At 54.6% G+C, this 18,856-nt stretch overlaps 3 protein-coding genes across 12 annotated transcripts in view; 2 read left to right on the top strand and 1 right to left on the bottom strand.

The window, feature by feature from the left end:
• Positions 1-18,856, bottom strand: part of LOC309859794 (zinc finger protein 37A-like) — a 44,310-nt gene that overhangs the window by 21,441 nt on the left and 4,013 nt on the right. The gene's annotated exons all lie outside the window — the stretch shown is intronic.
• Positions 634-7,937, top strand: LOC309859789 (uncharacterized protein). The gene is made up of 6 exons (XM_082720897.1): positions 634-780; positions 2,694-2,828; positions 4,306-4,376; positions 4,843-4,867; positions 6,646-6,719; positions 7,418-7,937. Exons 1-6 carry the CDS (start codon positions 753-755, stop codon positions 7,769-7,771), a joined length of 687 nt encoding a protein of 228 aa, XP_082577023.1. The 5' UTR covers positions 634-752; the 3' UTR covers positions 7,772-7,937.
• Positions 10,317-18,104, top strand: LOC309859790 (uncharacterized protein). Its single transcript, XM_082720898.1, has 5 exons — positions 10,317-10,342; positions 13,046-13,111; positions 14,822-14,907; positions 15,294-15,370; positions 16,578-18,104. Exons 3-5 carry the CDS (start codon positions 14,885-14,887, stop codon positions 17,060-17,062), a joined length of 585 nt encoding a protein of 194 aa, XP_082577024.1. The 5' UTR covers positions 10,317-10,342; positions 13,046-13,111; positions 14,822-14,884; the 3' UTR covers positions 17,063-18,104.

The raw sequence follows: 18,856 nt of genomic DNA, 5'->3' as shown, positions 1-18,856 counted from the left end.
GAGCCACCCAGGCGTCCCACATGTGAGTCTTTTAAGGAACGTAAGATATCAGAGACCCTTCTTCTGACCTCAAAGAAGAAACAAGCTACTGTGACTCCTACGGCTGTCCAGAAATAAATTCTGCCACATATGTACAGATGGGAACCCAACCAAGCCTTAGATAAGGAGTCCCAAGCAACACCTTGATTGCAGCATTAATGCCTAAGAAACTTAGTTAACCTACTCCTAACTCATTCTCATCTATACATATGAGCCATATGAGCAGGGAGCCTGATGCTAGGATTGATCCCGGACTCCAAGAGCAGGACCTGAGCCGATGGCCAATACTTAACCCACTGAGCCACCCAAGAACTCCTGGAGAAACTTTGTGAAACAATCTCGTATAAATAGGAGTTTTCCAGAGTAGCAGATAGGAAAATGAACATTTCAGTCTCCTAGGTGCCCTCAGGAGTATCCTTTTTTTAATGTCCAAAAATGCAGGTAGTTAATGTACAGCGCAGCATTGCATTCTGCAGTACAACTCAGGGACTCATCACTTCTCTCCACCACTCAGAGCTGACCACAACAAGTGCCTTAATTGCCCATCATCCATCGACCCCCCTCCCACCCCTTTCCCTCCATGACACCCTCAGAGTTCTGTCATGAGCCATCGCCACGGTGACCTGATGACACGCATCCAACGTTCCATTTCAACTGTCACTCTGTGAGCCGAGCCCCTGGCGGTTGGGTGAACAGGACTAACAGTCCCCACGATGGGGAACCTTAACTGCTGTTGTATAGGTATGTGCCTATCGATTTTCTCAATTCTATTCTCTGGAGCTGGCTGCCTCCCTTTCACAGAGATCGGCTTCTTCTCTTTGGCTTTTCCCCTCTGATTCCCCCTCCTGGTTGGATGCCTGTGTTTGTTCGTTTGTCTGGGTGATTTCATTGGGATTTCGTGGGGAAGCTGCCTTCCTTAAAGCACTTCGATGTTCAGAAAACCGTACTCTTTTTGAATGCCCATTTCGAACACAGTCCTACAGGGACAACACACAGGTCACACGCCACACTGCTGTCCCTGCATCAGGAGAATCTTGGTGCGACCCAGGCACCACATTTGAGGGGAACGAATTGCCGGTCTCCTCTTCCCAATGGACATGACAAAATCGGAGAGGAAAGGTCAGAGGTCGAAATGCAGCTGTTCTTAGGAGAGACACTGGAGGATAGCGGGGTGGTCTCATGGGTTGATGTGCAGGGTTTCCCGGGCCGTCTGCTTGATGCCTGGGAGTGCATGAGAATGGGCTGTGCCACCGGGTGGGTGGACAGAACACACAGCAGCTGCACAGTGGACTGTCTGCTGCTCTCAAAGGTACTGCTGGGCTGGGTTCTCCAGGCCCGGCCTAGGGAGGGAGACAGGAGACTGTCTGCTAAACCTACAGTCTCCAGAGGGGATCAAGAGACCTGAGAGTAGACAGGGGATGCTGGCGAAGAATGAGAGAGCAGGGAGGGACTCACGCCAGCCAGGGTAGCCTCACTTCCATCCAGCCTCCTCAGAGCAGTCTGCACGGCAAGAGCGGGCCACTCAGCATCATCCGTCTCCTTCCTGAAACCAACCACTCCCAGCCCACATGGCCACCTACATGTCCGTTTGTACCCATCGACTGCTCCTCGGGACTGGCGAGCTCAAGGCAAGCGAGTTCTCAGCCAGGTCCTATGCGACTGTTGGGAGTTTGAATCAGCTTGGGAGCCAAGCAGAACCCCAGGAGCCTGGGCTTCAACTGGCCTTCAGGACGGCCTTGGGCGACTGGGCTGACCTTGCAGAGAGGTGAGGGAACGTGGCTCAAGCTACCCGTTCCTGGTCCTTCACTAGGGCCCCGCTGGGCAGAAACCACCACTTAGTTGATGTCAGGGCACCAAACACAGAAGTGAGTGAGCACTGAGGCTGGTCTCGTGGCCCTGGCTCTCCCCTACAGAAACCCTGGCACAGAGGGATTTGAGACTGTGAGGGCAGCTCTTGGTTCAGGGCTTCAGGACCTTTTAGCAGGGGCTGTGGGTTGGTATCAGGGGCTCAGGGATCTCCAGCCACAGGGAAACGACGACTTTCCTGTCCCAGATCCATCCTTCATTAGGGTGGCAACTCTGGACGGTCCCTTCGGCACCCTATATTTCAGGGCCCTCCACTATCCTCCACTGTGGCTTCACCCACAGCCAGCTGTCTAGCTGAGTCCCTAGGTGGTCCCTTCCTCAACACCTGCCGAACGGCTGGGAAGCATCCAGTCCTCCCCTAGGTCCCAGGCACTCCTTGGACTCAATCACTTGGGACACCGTGGTGGCACACTAACGTCTAGGCCCGAGGGCAGGGAAACAGGGCACAGAGGGTTCTGGGGAACACTCTCGGGTAGGTGTGGCTGCTCAGTGGATGTGACCGAGGCTATCACGCATGCTCATGGCACTCTGTAGCATGCTTTTCTGTCCTGTCTCTGCTCCATACAAGCCGTTGCCCACAGAACCTGTGGGTGTGGGAGGGGGCGGAATTCAGAGCACAGTACATGGTGACTCCTTCCTAAGTCCCACCTGGAGGGAGGAATGCCTGCTGGGCAGCTGGCGAGTAGGGGCAGGAGACGGATGAACTAGAAGGAAAGGACTTCCAATCCCCCTGTGGGCTCCTGACGACAAGGTGCCGACACTGTTCTCTATTTCTGTGTGTCTCCCAGAAATCTGTGGGGAGTGTCTCCTGGAGGATGTGGAGACGCCCCCACCCACGCCGCCCCCTCCACGACACCACCACAAGAAGAGAGTCCGGTTCTCCCTCCACAATGAGGTCTTCACCATTGAGGACCCCGAGGAAGGTACCTTGGGGATTGACTCATTACGGCGATTGGAGACGCATTCTGTCGTTCACTAGCACAGACATAACCGAAGCTTTTAAAACTGCTGAGACACATTGTCCTCTGATTTCACTGGTAGCCATTTCCCTCTATGCCGTCCGTCCATCCCCTTTTAAGTCCACAAGTCACGATGAGATCCTCATTCCAACTGGATCCAAGGGGCACAGGAAAAAAGTGTCTACTAGCTGAAGGGATGGATCTTAGGTCTTTCTGGAACACACAGGTCCCTATAGGTCTCCCCAGGAAACATGGTTCTTAGATGTGTAGGAAGGAAGAGACTGTTTTTTGCCAGGAACGCAAAACAGAAAAATGGAACAGAATACGACAGGAGGTTTCACGATGTCCCCCCTTCACTTCCGCCCATTAGCCACATCTTACATGGGTGTGCTACGTATCTTCAAAGGAACAGAACAACCTCACCACATTTGGGGAACTCAAGTACCCAATACATTCCACGTGGTTACCGTTCTACAAATGGGGCCAATGCATTCGGTGACGTCTTCTCATTCTGGAAACACAGAAATCTGCGCACTAATGTCTCACACAGTTGGGTTCCCAATAGCCCCAGAGAGGCACTGCCCCCAAATCCATCACGGGAGGAAAGAACACATTCAGTGGCATCCATACACATCATAGAGTGCAATTCAGGCATAAGAAGAAACTAAGGTTTCCAATATTTTACGAAACAGATAGAACCTGGAAACTTAACACACATTTTGAAAGCAAGCACACAAGGAAAGAGGTACATTACACGATCCCAGGCTTTGAGGACACTCCAGTAGGGACATTCGTAGACCCAGAAAGTGGAAGGGATGGTGCAGGGAGGAAACGGGGTGGGACGGTCATGTCGTCACAGGTACAGAGGTGCCATGAGATAGGATGGCAACGTTTTCCCCGTAGATGGCAGTGCGGTCTACAAAGCATCACGGATGTCAGCAGTGTCACTGAACGGACACGTACGAACAAATACAACCCGTCCCCAGTACTTAGATTCCATCACCGAAAAACCCACTACTCCAAGGCACGATAGAGGAACGATAGGGTCACACAGCAGAGGTGCAGGGGAGACAGCTGAACAGGCCCCATGACCAGAGAAGAAGTGGCAAGCTGGCTTGGCTTCACAGTGGGCAGGAGGGCTCAGGGGACTGCGCCCTGAAACCCAGGGTGCCTTGAGTGTTTCCCAGACAGACACTGAGAGTTCCCACTGATGACATCCCCTCCATTAGAAAGCCAAGGCCCCATTTCCCTTTTCCATCCTGCTCCCCTCCTCTGTGTTTCTGAGTCCACCACTGTTGGCCCACTGGCAAGTCAGGCCTTGCTAGGTCACCCTTCACGTCCATTCCCTCTGGCCCCGCATCCACATCCAGCAGACTTATCTCCCCAATTCATTCCTGAGTAGCGCAGCCAATGTCCTGACAGCTCCTCTCTGTTCTCCTAGACCCTGTGGAGGACCAGTCCAAGGACCTTCCTAGGAGCTGGACAAAGGTAGGTCCCCCAACTCTCCCTGAGGTAAGCTCGCCTCTCTGATTTCTCAGAGACAGAAATGGTGCTTCCTTGATTTCACCATCAGTGGAGTTTGATGAACATCTGGCACTTTACCTCCCAGGGGAAGGGGGCAGCAGTCTCCCCTCGTGGAGGAATGCTGGGTCTGACCTCTTACACACAGTGGACGCAAAAAGGGTGAGGACACAGGACAGCCTCAGTTACAAACTCCATGGGATCAAACACCTTCTTCAGCAGAAAAGGTTTCTCCTTGAAAGAGAACGTTCTGCCTGTTGATCAGAATGGACTTCGGAGATTGAATGATGCTCCAGCATCATTCAAATGGTCCTCTTGAACTCAGATGGGAGGACATGGACTCAACCACGGTACCTCATCCAATTAACTGCCTGAAGTCCTCCCCAAACCAAAGAGCTGGCCCAACAGAGGACAGGATGCTGGGATCCTCACTGTGTTTCCTTTTCCCCAATCGCAGGTAGACGCTGGGAGCAAGGACAGCTGTACGTATTTAAGACCATCGGGCTCTGGGAGGAAATCTAGAGTACAAAGAAGCCTGCCCCCTGATTCTGGGTTCCAACAAGGAACGGGGGTTGGGGGATACTGACCGAGACTGTCCGGTGAGGCACGGTCACCACGTCAAACAGGGCCTGGAAGAACTTGTACATAGGGAAGGGGTGATCTGTGTGCACGTGGGATGAAGGCCCTGTGTGCGTGGGTGTGTGCGTGGGTGTGTGTGTGTGTGTGTGTCCCCATGCGTTATGCTTGTGAACATGATTGTGTGCCTTTACCAGGAGATCTTTCTCACACTTCCATCACAATCACAGTGTCCCTCTTCCAAAATACTCTCATCACCCTGGCACACTTTACATACTCCTTCCCCTACTCCCCACAGCTGTACCTGGAGGACATTTCCCTCTGATTTCCTGGGACGGGCATGGTGCGGAGATGAAGGGTCCAAACCCTTGACCTCCTACTTGGAAAGCCATGATTGGAGCTCAGGTTCCAATCTGAAAGTTGCTCTGGCCTACCCACCTCTGTTAGTCCCTCAGCCAGGGCGTCATGATGTACCATGGGTGCTAGCTAGCAAAGGGCCATCAGCATCTGTGCACACAGCCAAATACCTAGATTCTATGATGGTCCCCGACAGGACCCAACATGACACAGTGGCTTCCATGGACACAGAAGCCAGGGCAAGCTTAGAAGCCCACCTTAAAGATTACAGGCTGGTCCCTGGAGTCAAGTGCACAGAGAAAAGCCACATCCTCATGCTCAAGCCAACATGGCTGGAAAGCGTGTGGACCCGTGGAGGACAGTACAGGGCAACATCGGTCATAGCCAGTCTCAGTGTGTACACACGACTGACCAATGGCAGAAAAGCATCACGGAGGGAACTGACTGTACTTGATAAGATTTCCCTAAGCCTCAGGAACGTTCAAATTCTCTAAGCACACACTCAAACACCACTGGCCAATAGGAAATCAAGGTGAAGCTTGGGTGGAAGCTTTGGACCCACATCCCCGGAGAAAATCTCCTGCAAAGCAGGCCTACAGCCGATCAGCACACACTCCCAGACTCCTCTGTGTAAGCAACTTCCCACTGGTCAGAACACCTGGGAGGGTTCAGACAGCCACTGTCTTCAGGGGAAACACACACACACACACACACATGGGACAGCTCAAGAACAGTGGAAGGAATCTATCACACTCATCGACGGTGCCGGCTGTTTACGGAAGCTACGATGTCCGTGCTCTCAAGTGTTGCACATGGCATTTTCTGAAGACAAAGGATGAGTGAAGCAAACTACTAGGCTCCTTTCCTGAGGGTTGAATGCAGCCTGGCAAGCGAGGCTGCTTTTTATGCTGTGCAAGATCTTACACAGACGTGATGCATATAGTCGCAGCAGGTGGGGATCTTGGGCCCAGAGCTGATGTCCAAAGCAGCAGCGTGGGACACCTTAGTGGCACGTCAGTCAGGAGAGGTTATGGGACTCGGTCTTCACACAGAAGCCAGGTTAGGCTTCCCATGTCCTGGACTGGCTATTTGGCTTTGATCGGGCTCACTTTAGCTAGAAAGACAAGAACCCTCTTCGCGTTTCCTCCCTGCTCCTCTCCCGTCCCTTCCCCTCTGCACCAGGACAAGGCCTGGCAGCAGTGCGGCCTGTTCCTCCTACGAGCCCCCACACGTGCACACACCCCTCCTGTCCTCATCCATCCAAACTCCACGCCTACTTCCTGAGCAGCCTCACCAGTGTCCTCATGGTGCCTCTGTATCCTCCTAGCTCTCCACGATGACCTGATGGAAGAGCTACTACCCACTTTGAGGGCCGAGGAGGAAACTCTGACTCTCCCTCAGGTAAACTCATTGTTCAAGATTTTATTTGAAAGACAGAAAGACAGAGAAGGGGAGAGAGAGACAGATAGACAGACAGAGAGTGCACGAAAGCGCAAGCAGGGGGAGTAGCAGAGGGAGAGGAAGAAGCGGGCTCCCCTTTCGAGCAGGGTGCCCAATGTGGGCCTCCATCCCAGGATCCTAGGATCAGGTCCTGAGCTGAAGGCAGAAGCTTCAATGTCTGAGCCGCTCAGTCACCTCGCTAAAGTCATTTTGTGCTTCTGAGGGACAGCCAGTGTTTGATTTCTCTTTCCATGAAAGTGTCTGAGCATGGACATGCCAGAGGGGAGAGACCATGTCCTTGGTGCTGAGAGCCTGCCGTGAGTTTATACCATTAACGGACAGCAGATTGAGACGGGCACCACCATTGCTTAGGCAATGGATGGTCGTGAGCATTTCCCACCAGGTCGTTCTGTCTATGGGAAATGGCTTTGGAATGAGTTGCTGACGAAAATGGATGGGGGAATTTTGACATAACATGCTGGAGCCAAGGACAAGGGGGTCATTTTCGGGAGGTCATTTCCTCCTCCTCTGGATCATAGACTCAATGACCGCATCGCATCTAGCTTGCTTACGACACACACCAAGGGCACAGAGATGTGTGCACACGGTGTGCACAGGGTGCGGGGATCCTCACTGGGTTTCCCTTTCTCCAACTGCAGGAGGCGGCGACTGGATACACCCCATATGCTTATACCCCCATCATTCCCCTTAGGGGGACAGATCTAACTCAACAAGGTAGGGTTTTCTCTCCTCCTTTGGTCTGGAGAGCTTCCCCCCTTCTGAGTTCCTCCCGGGAACAGAGGCTGGGGCGGACTGAACAAACGGAGTGTCCTGCAGAAACCCAGGACCCTGTGCTACAGTCCCTGCAAACCAGTAGGTCATTCGGGCGGTGTGCTTGGTGCGTCGGAGGGTTGGGGCTCGCTTTCGCGTGGGTCGATGCGACGGGACCGGGCATGTGGGTGTGTGGACTGCGTGCGTTTCACCAGAAGACATCTCCCACTGAATGGACTTGAGGGCACGGGTCAAAGTTTCAAAGCCAAACCTCCTTCATTCCTGCTGCACACACCCCGCTAGGACACCACATTCCTCGCTGACCACAGCTCCACCTGGAGGGTTGCTCAGGATTCCGTCTCCTCAGACAGGGACGGGGAGAAAGGAAGGGGCCCACATCTGTCCTAGCTCGGGAAGTTTCTCAGACAGGGTCAAAACACAAAGGAATCAGAAGCTACTTTAGTCGACCCAAACATCACCACCAGCCTTACAAAAATGCTCCCATCTTGAATGCACATAGAGGGAAGGCTCACTGGGAAATGGCAATGGCCAGGAAAGCTTCATCATTAGCTCGGGGCCCGATCCGACTTCCTGACAATCTGCTACATGGCCAGGTTAGAGTGCCCCTCTCGCCTGGCCTCCGCTCTCTCGTGAACTTGCCGGATCCTGACTGGGGGAGCTGGGTCCTGGGAAACTGGGTCCCGCGGACTCCAAGGACACACCCACATGCCACAGGAAAGGAAAGACTGGGAAGAATCAGCACTTTGCGGATGGGGACTCTGTTGGAATGGTCAGATGTCAGTACATAGAAATCCTGGGTCTTTGGTTTTCCTGACCCTGCATGACTCAGGGACAAATAGAAAACCTCTAGGGTACTTGTGCTTGCATTGAATGCAACCCTGCCACACAGTGTTCTTCTGCAGAAATACAATCTCCTAGTAGAGGTGAGAGATAGGTGGGAGCGGCCAAGAAACGGTCTTGACCATGACCATGACACAGGCGCTGGTTGGAGGAACTTGCCTGTCAGTATGGAACATGTCTCTTAGTGTTTACCCTTTCTGCTTGAAGAGGTCACCCTGATTCCACTCCCTGTAGCTCAAGTTCAGAGTCAATATTTCTCCCTCCATTCCTGCTCCTTGCCCTGACCTCTCTCGATGCAGCAGCAGCTTGCTCAGTCCATACCCACGCCATACACTCCCGGGCACGCCCACCCAAAGCGAAACTCCCTGAGCTCTTCCTGCCAAGCCCCACCAGTGGACTGACCATTCTGTGGATCTCTCCCTAGCTTGGCTGGATGGACAGGCGGGTGAGCGTTCAACAGGAAAGAATGAGGAAGACGCCCCGTTTTACACCAGAGTGGTACGCTGGCCTTTCTTTGGGGGAGACACAAAACTCTTCTGGCTTTTTAAATCAAGGTCACATAAAAAAAATCTCAGCATGCCCCATTGACAGGGTAGGGAGAAGTTTGAGAGAGAATCTGTTACCAAATGCTACCTAACCCCGAAGGCATTGCAGGGGGGCTGGGACAACCACAGCAGGATCTCCTACCATCTGGAGGGCAGGGAGCTTTGGTACGGGTAGCAGCTATTCCTCCTTACCACTTATTTTGTCCAGTGGGACCTGGAACGTGGGACCTCTAGGAAGACTGGGCGCATCTGCAGAGGACTCATTTTGCTCTTGTCACACTTTGTGGCTCATGGGCCTCTAGCACACTTCTGCATCGGGCTTCCTCCCATCCCCCAGGGAACAAAAGAGCCATGCAAACAGGACAAAGCCTGATTTGATGTTCATACTGTTTTCTTTTCTGAAATCCCAGGTGTCCCTGCTGGAAGGGGATGGCGGTAAGTATTCTGTACTCTAGAGTCACTCACTTGTTTGCAACAACCTGGAAAAGGGCAAAGGTCAGGGCTTCCTCACAGGCTCCACGACGAGAACCACCCTGATTCCAGGTCCGGCGGGACTGAGAAGAAGGGTCGGAGTAACAGAAAGGGATTTTCTGGGGAAAGACCCGTGGCCTCATGGCCCTGTCCCCAGAAACTACTGCGCTGCTCTTAGGTGGTGCAGGTTTGGGGGCAGGCAGTAGGTGTGCCTTGGAGATGGACTATTTCACAGCCAACCTAGGCCCTGTAGCTCCAACAGGAGCCAGAGTTTCTATTCACATCCCTGCTCCTCTCCAGGACCTTTCATCCTCCATCCAGGAAGGGCCCACTGCAGCTCAGTCCATACTGATGAGCTCCCCACTTCCACACACTTGTCCACACGTGCACGCCAAGCAAAGCTCCCCGAGCGATTCCCAAAGAGTCCCATCGGGGTCCCGACACTCTCTGTGTGTATCCACCTAGATCCCCTCGATAGTCTGTTCGATGACCTTGACGTGGACAGCACAGAAGGAGAGGTCCCATTTTTCACCAAGGTGGTAAGTTAGCCTTCCTTCAGGTGAGGTACAGCATCCCTTATGTCCCTGATACTCGCAATAAGATCCGAACACCTCAGCACGTACAATGTCCTTGGTGAGGAGATTCTTGAGGGAGCGACTCTTAACCAGGGACACCCCATTTCAAAGACCCTAAAGGAAACAGCAGGTTCAGTTACAGTCCACAGGGTCCTTAGCTTTTTCACGGGTGCTACTGACACTGCCGTGCCACCAATGGACCGAGGGCCTGCGACCTCTAGGTGGATTCCATATCACTGCCCATGACCCTGCCCATCACCAAGAGACCAAAAGAGCTGTGCACACAGGACGAGGCAGGACTTGATGTTCATCATGTTTTCTTTTCTGAAATCACAGGTGGCCCTGCTGGAAAAGGAGCATGGTAAGTATGCTGTCCTCTAGAGTCACTCATTGCTTTTGAGCAACCTGGACAATGGGCAAGGTGGGGCCTCCTTGCAGGCTCCATCTTGAGAGCTACCCAGAATCCAGATCCTGTTGCAACGAGACTAAGGGTCATGTTCCGGACCGAGACCCGAGGCCTCGTAACCCTGGCCCTGGAAGCTACCGTGCTGCTCTTAGGTGCTGTAGGATCGGGTGCTGAGCACAAGGTCTGTTTCCATGGGAATCCATGTGCTGTGATTCGCAGGGTTGGTGTGTGTGTGTCAGGTGGATGAATGCTGTGCTCTCGAACGTGTCTGGTCCCCTCAAAATGGCAATTAATGGTGTCCGCGTTCTCAGGGATGTTTCCCATCACTGTCACGTCATGAACGTCCATTCATGGGAAAACTCTTCAACACCTACAATTGAAAGAGGTGTTCTTTCCTTGCAAATACACATCAATCCCCCCAGAAAACAAATCCCGTCGCTAACTAGGAAGGGCTAGACTGTGCCCCAAAGACACAAGTGTGTCTTTTCCAATCCCTGTTACTGAGTCAGTGTTCATGGGGCTCTCCCGCCAAGCTAGGTCTCGGGCAAGAATGGTCACAGCACCTCCCTCTTGACACTGCACTCACAAACACACATCTCTGCATCAGAGGCCCCACGATGCGTCTTCCCAACCTCATCGAAAACACTGAGTGCGGGGACACACTTCCTCCCTTCTGCAGGTGGCTTCCGGGGCAGCCGCGTACAATAGCCCATTCGGGGATGACCTGCACAAAGGGGTAGTGGCCAGGGAACAGATGGGGCCAATTCACTCCGTGTTTGTCCATGGAGATCTACCATTTCCCTGCAGATACTATGTCTGAGAATGCAACTGGCCTTCTCCCAGGGAAATCCCACACCCACCACTGGTCCTTGCTGGGGATCTTGGAGGTGGGTCCAAAAGGTGTCCTATACAAGGGGAATGAGGTGGTCTTCAGGGACTGAGCATCACTGGGGGCACCTGGGCCCCCTCCATGCAGGAACGAAGGATTATCTGTGCATCGCAAGGTGGCCAAAGAGAACCTCAAACCTCAACAGGGGTGACAGAACAATCATCACCCATTTCGCTGGCCATCTGTCCATGCAAGAGGGCCTTGTTAGATTCGGAAGGTTTGGGCTAAGAGACAACTCAAGGGAGTTCAGTGCCTGGGAATGGAAACAGAGCCAAATCAGGGTTTCAGGGTTCTTTGGCAGACAACAAGACTTTCTCTCATGAGAAACATGTATTGGAACAGAATCTGATTTTCCAACATCTCTTTTTCTCACTCGCATGCGCGGAATCCACGGGAGTACATTTCGCTGCTCTCCGAGGACACTCAACGGGCTTTTCCAGGGTAGTTGCACCAGTCTGCATTCCATGAATTGCATACAAAGTCTCTAATTTTCTGCCTCCTTCCAACATGGGTCCTGGGTTTGAATTCCTGGTTTGGGTCCTCGCCACCCTAACTGACAATGCCACAGCTCAGCATCCTTTGGATTCGCATTGCCCTCACGATGCCTTACGTTGAGCATCTTTTCGTACGATGTCTGTCTGACTGGCCGAGTCATTCGTTCCCTTTGCAGCACAGACTATTCCAGTCTTTTTCTCGATTCTTTCATTTGGTGAAATCCCGGTCTTCTTTTGTTTGGTTGGTTTTCTTTGTTGTTCTTCCTTTTTGTCAGTGAACACACCTTTTCTGAAATAAGGATTGCCAAGGGTGTCTCCAATCTGTGGGCTGCCTTTTCACTCTGTTCACTGTTTCAGAAGAGGATGCTTTTCCTGGGCGGTCCTCTTGGGAAGCATCGTGATGCCAACATGAGCGCATTTCCTTGGGCATTTCTCTTCCGCTCCCAGGTGCCCCTGCCTATTTGTATGCCAGCACCCTCCTGTTGGCTCGGGGGAATCATCCAAGGTATTGGAAGGTCAGTTTCTAGAGACCCACCACCGACTTCTTCATATTCAGAAACGTCGTGGTTCGCTGTGTTCCTTGATGGTTCCCTTATCTATCCTAGCAGCTCCTCTGTCCCGAGAGCATCACATTGTATGCTTTAGATCAGTGCAGCACAGAATCCGCTCCCCATTTATTCTAGGAACTGGGGCTTCACCTTAATCTCTTCGGGTCCAAAGACCTCCAGCAGCACCTGGTGGGTGTGTGTGAGCCCAGGAACGTCTTCCCTTGATCAACATCCCTGTCAAGCCAGCCACTGATGCCTGAGCAATACACAGGAGAGCAGGCCTCCTCTCTCGCTCCTGGTTTGTGTCTAGTGCTGAGTGATCCAGGAAAGAGTCTGTCTAGGATCCATCATACACAGTCATTTATTATCTCAGCGCAGTACACGGAAATCATCAAGGGAACAAAAATGTCCAGTTGCTCACTCCCACTAGCCACACGTCAAGAGTCCCATAACGACTGGAGTTTCTGATGTTTGCGCTGGGAGGGGACAGCGGTCATGGGCATGCAGAACTGACACTGAGGTGACTGCTGCAGCGTCCTGGTCTCATTAGAAGGCATGAAACTCCAATCCCTGTCTCCTCCAAGGGCTCCGGCTCCGCCAGCCCCGTGAACCTCTGAGAGCACTGCAGAAAGGTCAGGCAGATGCTGCACGGCCCAGAGACATCTCAACGCACCTGGGATGAAGGGGTGAGGCGGTTTCTCTCCTAACGGCATTGCTCCTCTTTCAGTTCTTGCAGATCTACTGATAGAGAGCATCGAGGACTACTCCTTCAGTGAGGACGAAATCTCTTCAGGTAGGGAATGGCACCGAGGAGGGGAACAACATGGGGTTGCCCCTGCCGCTCTAGAGAAGGAAGAAGGTGGGTCAAAAACCACCAAGGAAAGCGATGCTCTGGCACAGGCATGATTTGCTCATGTCACGTTCTCAGGATGAAAAGAACAGACGAGGTGTCCACGGGCCTTTAGGGTAGGCTGGTTTTGTCATCACCACTCGACTCCTTGCGTGGCTCCTTGAAGGATCTTTCCCATCAAAGCTGCTCGTGCCTCCCTTGGCCACTGCCACACATCAAAGCTTGGCCTCTTTGCTCATGGCCTCTCAGGAATGGTGCACAAGAGATTCTGCATCATTCTTGGCACGGGCCCAGACCTAGTCATGCTCAGGACTTGGCGGCCCCAACCGCACTCTCCTGGGCAAGAGACACTACGCGACACTCCGTTCTGGTCTGAGCCAGGAGGTATAAGACAGGTCTAAATTCTCTCCCTCATAACCTCCACTACCAAACCATCCTGGTTCTCTCCAAGCTGCTGTACTTCAAGGGGACGCCCAGAGCTGCAGAAGGGAAAGCGTACTTCCCCTGGGTTCACTACACAGGCTCCCGTAAATCAGAGCTTCTGCCAGCCTTCACACCCCAGACGAGTCTGACCTGGGGACGTGTTCCCAAGGGTGGGATGGCCCCATGCAGCTGCCCTGGAGAACCCCTGTCATGGGCCACGGTCCCCCGGGCCTGTGTGAAGGGGCTGCTGGACCTGCTTCACACACTTGCTGCCCCGGGTCCACTCTACCTCTCACTAGCTGGCGCTGAAGCATAGCACGAGCCTCTTGGGAGCAGGGCCAGGGAGTCATGGTTCCTCTCACAAACCCACCTCGCTGGCCCACAGCCCTGGCCATGCTCCCCACTCCCTAGGCATGCCCAAACGGCAAACATTCCTCAGGCCTGCCCAGGGCCCTACACACACCCCGACCCCGTCCATTCCTGGCAAGCCTCAGCAGGAGCACTGGCAGGAATCCCGTGTTTCAGTAACCACACCGCTGGACGTTTTCCAGCCCTGAACAGCTGAGGGCGCCTGCACAATTTCCCATGCTCCTGTCTCCATTCAACCTCTGTAACACTTAGGGAAACAGAGGGTGTTGCATTCCCTGAAACACGTCCCTGGGAAGGTCATCCCAGTCCCTGGGCAGACATGGGCTGTGGGGACGTGGTGGGCCATCTCTCCCGGCACTTCCCCAGCAATCCCAGACCCATGACAGCTGCTCCCAGCACAGACGGATCGGGGGATTGATTCCAGGGGACCCAGGATATCTCCTCTCTTTCCTGGTGGCCCCCTCCTGGACAACAATAGGACTGGTGGAGCTTGGCAGGGGGAAGGACATGGAGCATCTCTAGGGGAGGAGGTGGAGGAGGAGGAGGAGGACGAAGGAGAGCAGGGAAGGACAGGAAAAAGGACAGAGGAAAACAACGTCCCGCAGAGGCAGTCTTAGGGACAGTGACAGCCTCCAGGAGGGAAAGGATCACACAGCCAGGCTTCCGGGTCTTGGAGAGAATCGGAGGTGGGAAGAACAGTTGGGCAACCAGAGACCCCCCTGTACCCTGCGGAGATCAAACGACCAAGGCCAGGGAGGACTCGGAGCTAGGGACGCACCCCACTGAGGGCAGAGCCCAGCATCCCCAGAGCAGCAGGCCGTGGGTCGTCACCTGCACTAACTCCCCTTTGTTCTCTCTCAGGGCCAACCCCAGCACCCTCGCTGCTCCCTAACCCGAAGAAGGATTCCACAGAAGGCGATTCCGATGGAAGGAGCCACCCTGCGCCTGTAATTCACTTCCACCTCCATCTCTTGGGCTTCCTCTCTCCTCTGTCCCTAAGTGCCTCCGCCCAGCTCTTCCCCTTTCCCTGCTTTGAGGACGCCAACCCCGGAGGTCCTCGTCTCTGGCAGGCACTCGGGCTCTGCATGGGAACTGCTGCATGAAATCCCTGGGAAGCTCTCCTCACCCCTTTCCTACCATCACCCTGACCCCTCACCGCGGACTCTGGGAAGCAGCCCCGGACAGCAGAGCAGGGAGGAGGGCTGGGAATCGGCAGGGCACGGATCACCCGACTGGAGAGGCCTCGGGAAGGGAGTCTGGGCCTGGGTGTCCCCACTTGGTTCTCTGATGCCGGGGAGTCTGTGCTCATGCCCACTTCTGCTCTTGCTCTTAGCTCTCAAGAAACTTTCCTTCAGTGGACTTGGCGCAAACGACAAGGGAAGCAGAAGAAGAGGAGGACTCGGGAACGGGGTGAGTTGGGCAGGAAAAGGGGCCGGTGAACATGGATACACCTTTTCTATCATTGCCCCGTCCCTGTTGTGGGTACCTCAGCAAACAGCACAAAACCCGGGGTGCTGCCCTAGCCTCTGACCACAAAGAGGAGAGGAGAGGAAGATCCCAGTCCCTGCAGGCACTAGGAAGTCCTGAGAACATCCCACGGGGAACCTCCACCTGATCCCTGCAACTCCCTGTGGTGGTTGGGCGCTGTCGTCCAGGAGCTGCTGATCTTGGAGGAAGGGCCCTGGCTGCCTGGAGGGACTGGACCCCAGGCAGCCTAGGCACAGTGACCTTCTGGCAAAGGGCTCCACACCCCCCATTGAGCCCCTCCCTCTGCATGACCCAAACCTTGCCCTCCCACCCTGCAAAAGCCAGCAGACGGCTTGCTCCCGGACGACACTAGTCGCGAAGAGACAGTGGTGAGGTGGCCTCATCTCCCACTTCAGGCACGTGAGAAATGAGCAAACAAGAAAGGCCCCCGGGCTCACAGGAGCAGGACAGCTCACCCCTCCCAGCGCTGCATCCCTGTGGGCGGGGAGTCAGGCCCGGTCTCCAGCTGAGTCATGTCCGCCGGCGACTCCCATACAATCTAACCAACACCTCCAGTCCCCCGAGCCTCCAAGATGCCTCGTGGGAGGTAGTGGGTCCCCTCATGGCACACTTTGCTTTGTGAGTTTCATACTCTAGAGACTCACCTCGATCCCTCAGTCGGCAGGGGAGACCCACCAGGGAAAGGCCACCCTGCCTACTCCCACCTTGCCCAACACCTGCCCACAGCCCGTGGACTGTGTGAACTCACTTCCCATGGGGGTCGGGAGCACGTCGTCTCTGCCACGCCACCTGCAACACTCATGTGGGCAAAGGCTCCCCCCACAGAGAAGGGCACGTCCAGGGCTCTCAGAGAGGCTGGGGAAGGGACAGCCCAGCAGGAGGAGGACCCCGCCGTCATGGAGGAGGACGCTCAGGGAAGGGGCCTGAGGGACCCTGGCAGTGTAGCCTTCATTCAGCTCCAGGGGGCCCACGGGAAATTCCCCTTTCTTCAGGTCATGCATGGGTCTTGCAGGGAAACCTCTACCTCAACACCTCAGAAGACACGTCCCGCAAAACCCCACAGGCCTCTGGTAAGGCCCAGGCCACACGCCACTCGCTATCTCACACCACTCTACCCTTGTCTCCACAGCTGCACCAAAGGACAGTGTGCCCACCACCCCAAGGCACCAGAGGCTCCTGGGGTGCTCCGACAAAGGAAGCGAGGCGGGCCCTGGGGCCTCACTTGCTGCTCCGATTTGGGCCCGGAGGAGGATTCGGCGTGAACGTACAGGGAAACACGCCTGCAGGAACGGCTCTCTTACGCCTGACCTCCGTAGGCCAAAGAGAAGACTTCTGGGCAGCCCACCAGAGGACGGCACTGGAGCCCCGAGGACAAGACGAGAGGACCCTCTGAGTCGGCCACCACACCCAGAGTTGGCTGCCCGGGCCCTGCCGATGACGGACACTTGGAACACGAGGCAACCACCTGGGCCCACAACAGTCCATTGTGTGGGGAGAGTGGGCCACCTGGGACTGGGCGGGACAGCAGCCTTCCCGTTGTCTCCCCTGTCTGCTGCAGGGGCTGCTCCTCCTCCCGCTGTCCCCTGCAGTCCCCGACAACCCTGCAGGGCATGACACATGCAGGACAAAGCGGCACTGCCAGGGCCCCTTGACCACCCTGGGATCGACTCGAGGGGCAGCAGCCCTACCCCTGCTGGATTCCCCGAGGGTGCCGCACCCGAACCGCCCCCGTCGCTTCGACGCACAGGACCGTGACCAATGCTGGGCTCAACACTGGCAGCAGCCCCACAAAACGGGCCCCGCTCAGCCTGTGTGTTTGGCAGCAGCAAGAGGTTTAGGGAGGAGAGGCTCTCCCCTGCACTCAGCGGCCTCTTCCTTTTACAACTCAGACAGCAGAGGCCTCCCCCAGCTGGGCCTCTGCCACCTGACCAGGAACGACCCACGCGGAGGGACAGCTCTACGCCCCTATTCAGCAGGAAGAAGCTACAGAAGATGAGACCGTCCTCCTTCAACAACCTTAACCACGCAAGGCTCCGCACTGGTCAGGGGCACACGAGGAGGGAGGGGAAGGCTAGCTGAGCGCCAAGCAGGAGCTGGCACACCACACCGCCCCCCAACCTGTGATACGGGGGACATCCCTCAGGCGCTCTGACTGCCCTCAAGCTGAGGAAAGGAAAAAACAGGTTCTCCACAGATGGAGATCAAAACCCGGCAAGACCGGAGTCTCCCTCGGTTTGTAAAAGTCCTCGTGATTCTTTAGGAAGAGGCCTGCTTAACAAGAGCCTAGCGACCTGCCAGAGGCCCGGATCTCCGTTTCCTGAAGCCCTGACATCTCCCTCCCCTCCACGACACTGAGGGAGGCTGAGGCCGAAGGAAATGTCCGTAGGACAGAGTTTCTTTTCAAACGTGCAGTCCCTGGGATGGACCTGTGAGAGGAGGAATGTAACATTCCTCCAGGAAGCTCCGCACCATCTTTCAACTCATGCCTTCCTAGCAGGAAAAACCACCTTCCCTTCACAAGAGCAAAGCCAACTGTATCCTCAATGTCCTCTGCCCTCCTGCCACATTCTTGCAAAACCTCCCTTTTGCTTGACCTCCTCCAATGCCATCCCAGAAAGTCAGCCTCCTGTCACGACCCCAGCAAGCAGCCCTTTCTACCCAAGGGTCGTATCCCTGTTCTTTAATAAAAACTGCCTCCTGCCAGCAGAGCCGTCTCAAGACTTCTTTCTTGACCATCGGCCTTGAATGCTAACCTCTTTCCTACATCAGTCCTGTCTCCTGTAGGGCTCCTGTGGAAACAACCCTGCAACACGAACCCATTTCTGTCAACCCTTCCGACTCCATCCACCTCACCCACTGCACATTCTGTGTCCTCCGAGGACTGGACCCTTCTGTGATTCTTGCACTCAAACCCTCACATGGCCCCTCTTTCGGTCTTCGACGTGGCGGACGTTGCCCTTCTGAAACTCCCCAGCCTCCCATCCTCACTTTCTTTGTCTCGCAGGTTTATCTGGTCCATAGGTTCTCATCACCAACACGCTACAACCAGTTTCTGCTCCTGAGTAGAGGACTCCATTCCTTTCCTTTGTCCTCAAGCTCAAATCTTAAGTCTCAGATGTTTGTCTCACAACTTTCAAAATTCTTTTTTCCCCTAATGCCTCTCTACCAGTTTCTCTTCTTCCTTTTTCAAGCCGCCCGCCCTCCCTCCCTCCCTTCCTTCCTTCCCTACATGATCTTTTCGTTCTTTGTATTCCTTCCTCCCTCCCCCTCTTTCCTTTTCTCCTTCTGTTCTGTTAGTCCCCACACAGCACTTCAGTACTTTTTCATCTAGTGTTCCGGGACTCACTCTTTGTGTACAAGACCCAGGAGCTCACGGCAATTCGTTCCCTATTATAAAGGATGAAGGGA

This window comes from Mustela nivalis (genome assembly GCF_964662115.1).
Source record: "Mustela nivalis genome assembly, chromosome: 2".
In the NCBI taxonomy this organism is placed as follows: Eukaryota; Metazoa; Chordata; class Mammalia; order Carnivora; family Mustelidae; genus Mustela; species Mustela nivalis.
The sequence above is the reverse complement of the archived record's forward strand: the minus strand, read 5'-3'. Positions and strand labels throughout refer to the sequence as shown.

Coding starts and splice junctions, on each gene's coding strand:
- LOC309859789 (XM_082720897.1), top strand. CDS start 753: ATGGGGAACCTTAACTGCTGTTGTATAG. Junction 2,829..4,305: donor CATTGAGGACCCCGAGGAAG/GTACCTTGGGGA, acceptor CTGTTCTCCTAG/ACCCTGTGGAGGACCAGTCC. Junction 6,720..7,417: donor AAACTCTGACTCTCCCTCAG/GTAAACTCATTG, acceptor CTCCAACTGCAG/GAGGCGGCGACTGGATACAC.
- LOC309859790 (XM_082720898.1), top strand. CDS start 14,885: ATGGAAGGAGCCACCCTGCGCCT. Junction 14,908..15,293: donor GAAGGAGCCACCCTGCGCCT/GTAATTCACTTC, acceptor TCTTGCTCTTAG/CTCTCAAGAAACTTTCCTTC. Junction 15,371..16,577: donor GAGGAGGACTCGGGAACGGG/GTGAGTTGGGCA, acceptor TTGTCTCCACAG/CTGCACCAAAGGACAGTGTG.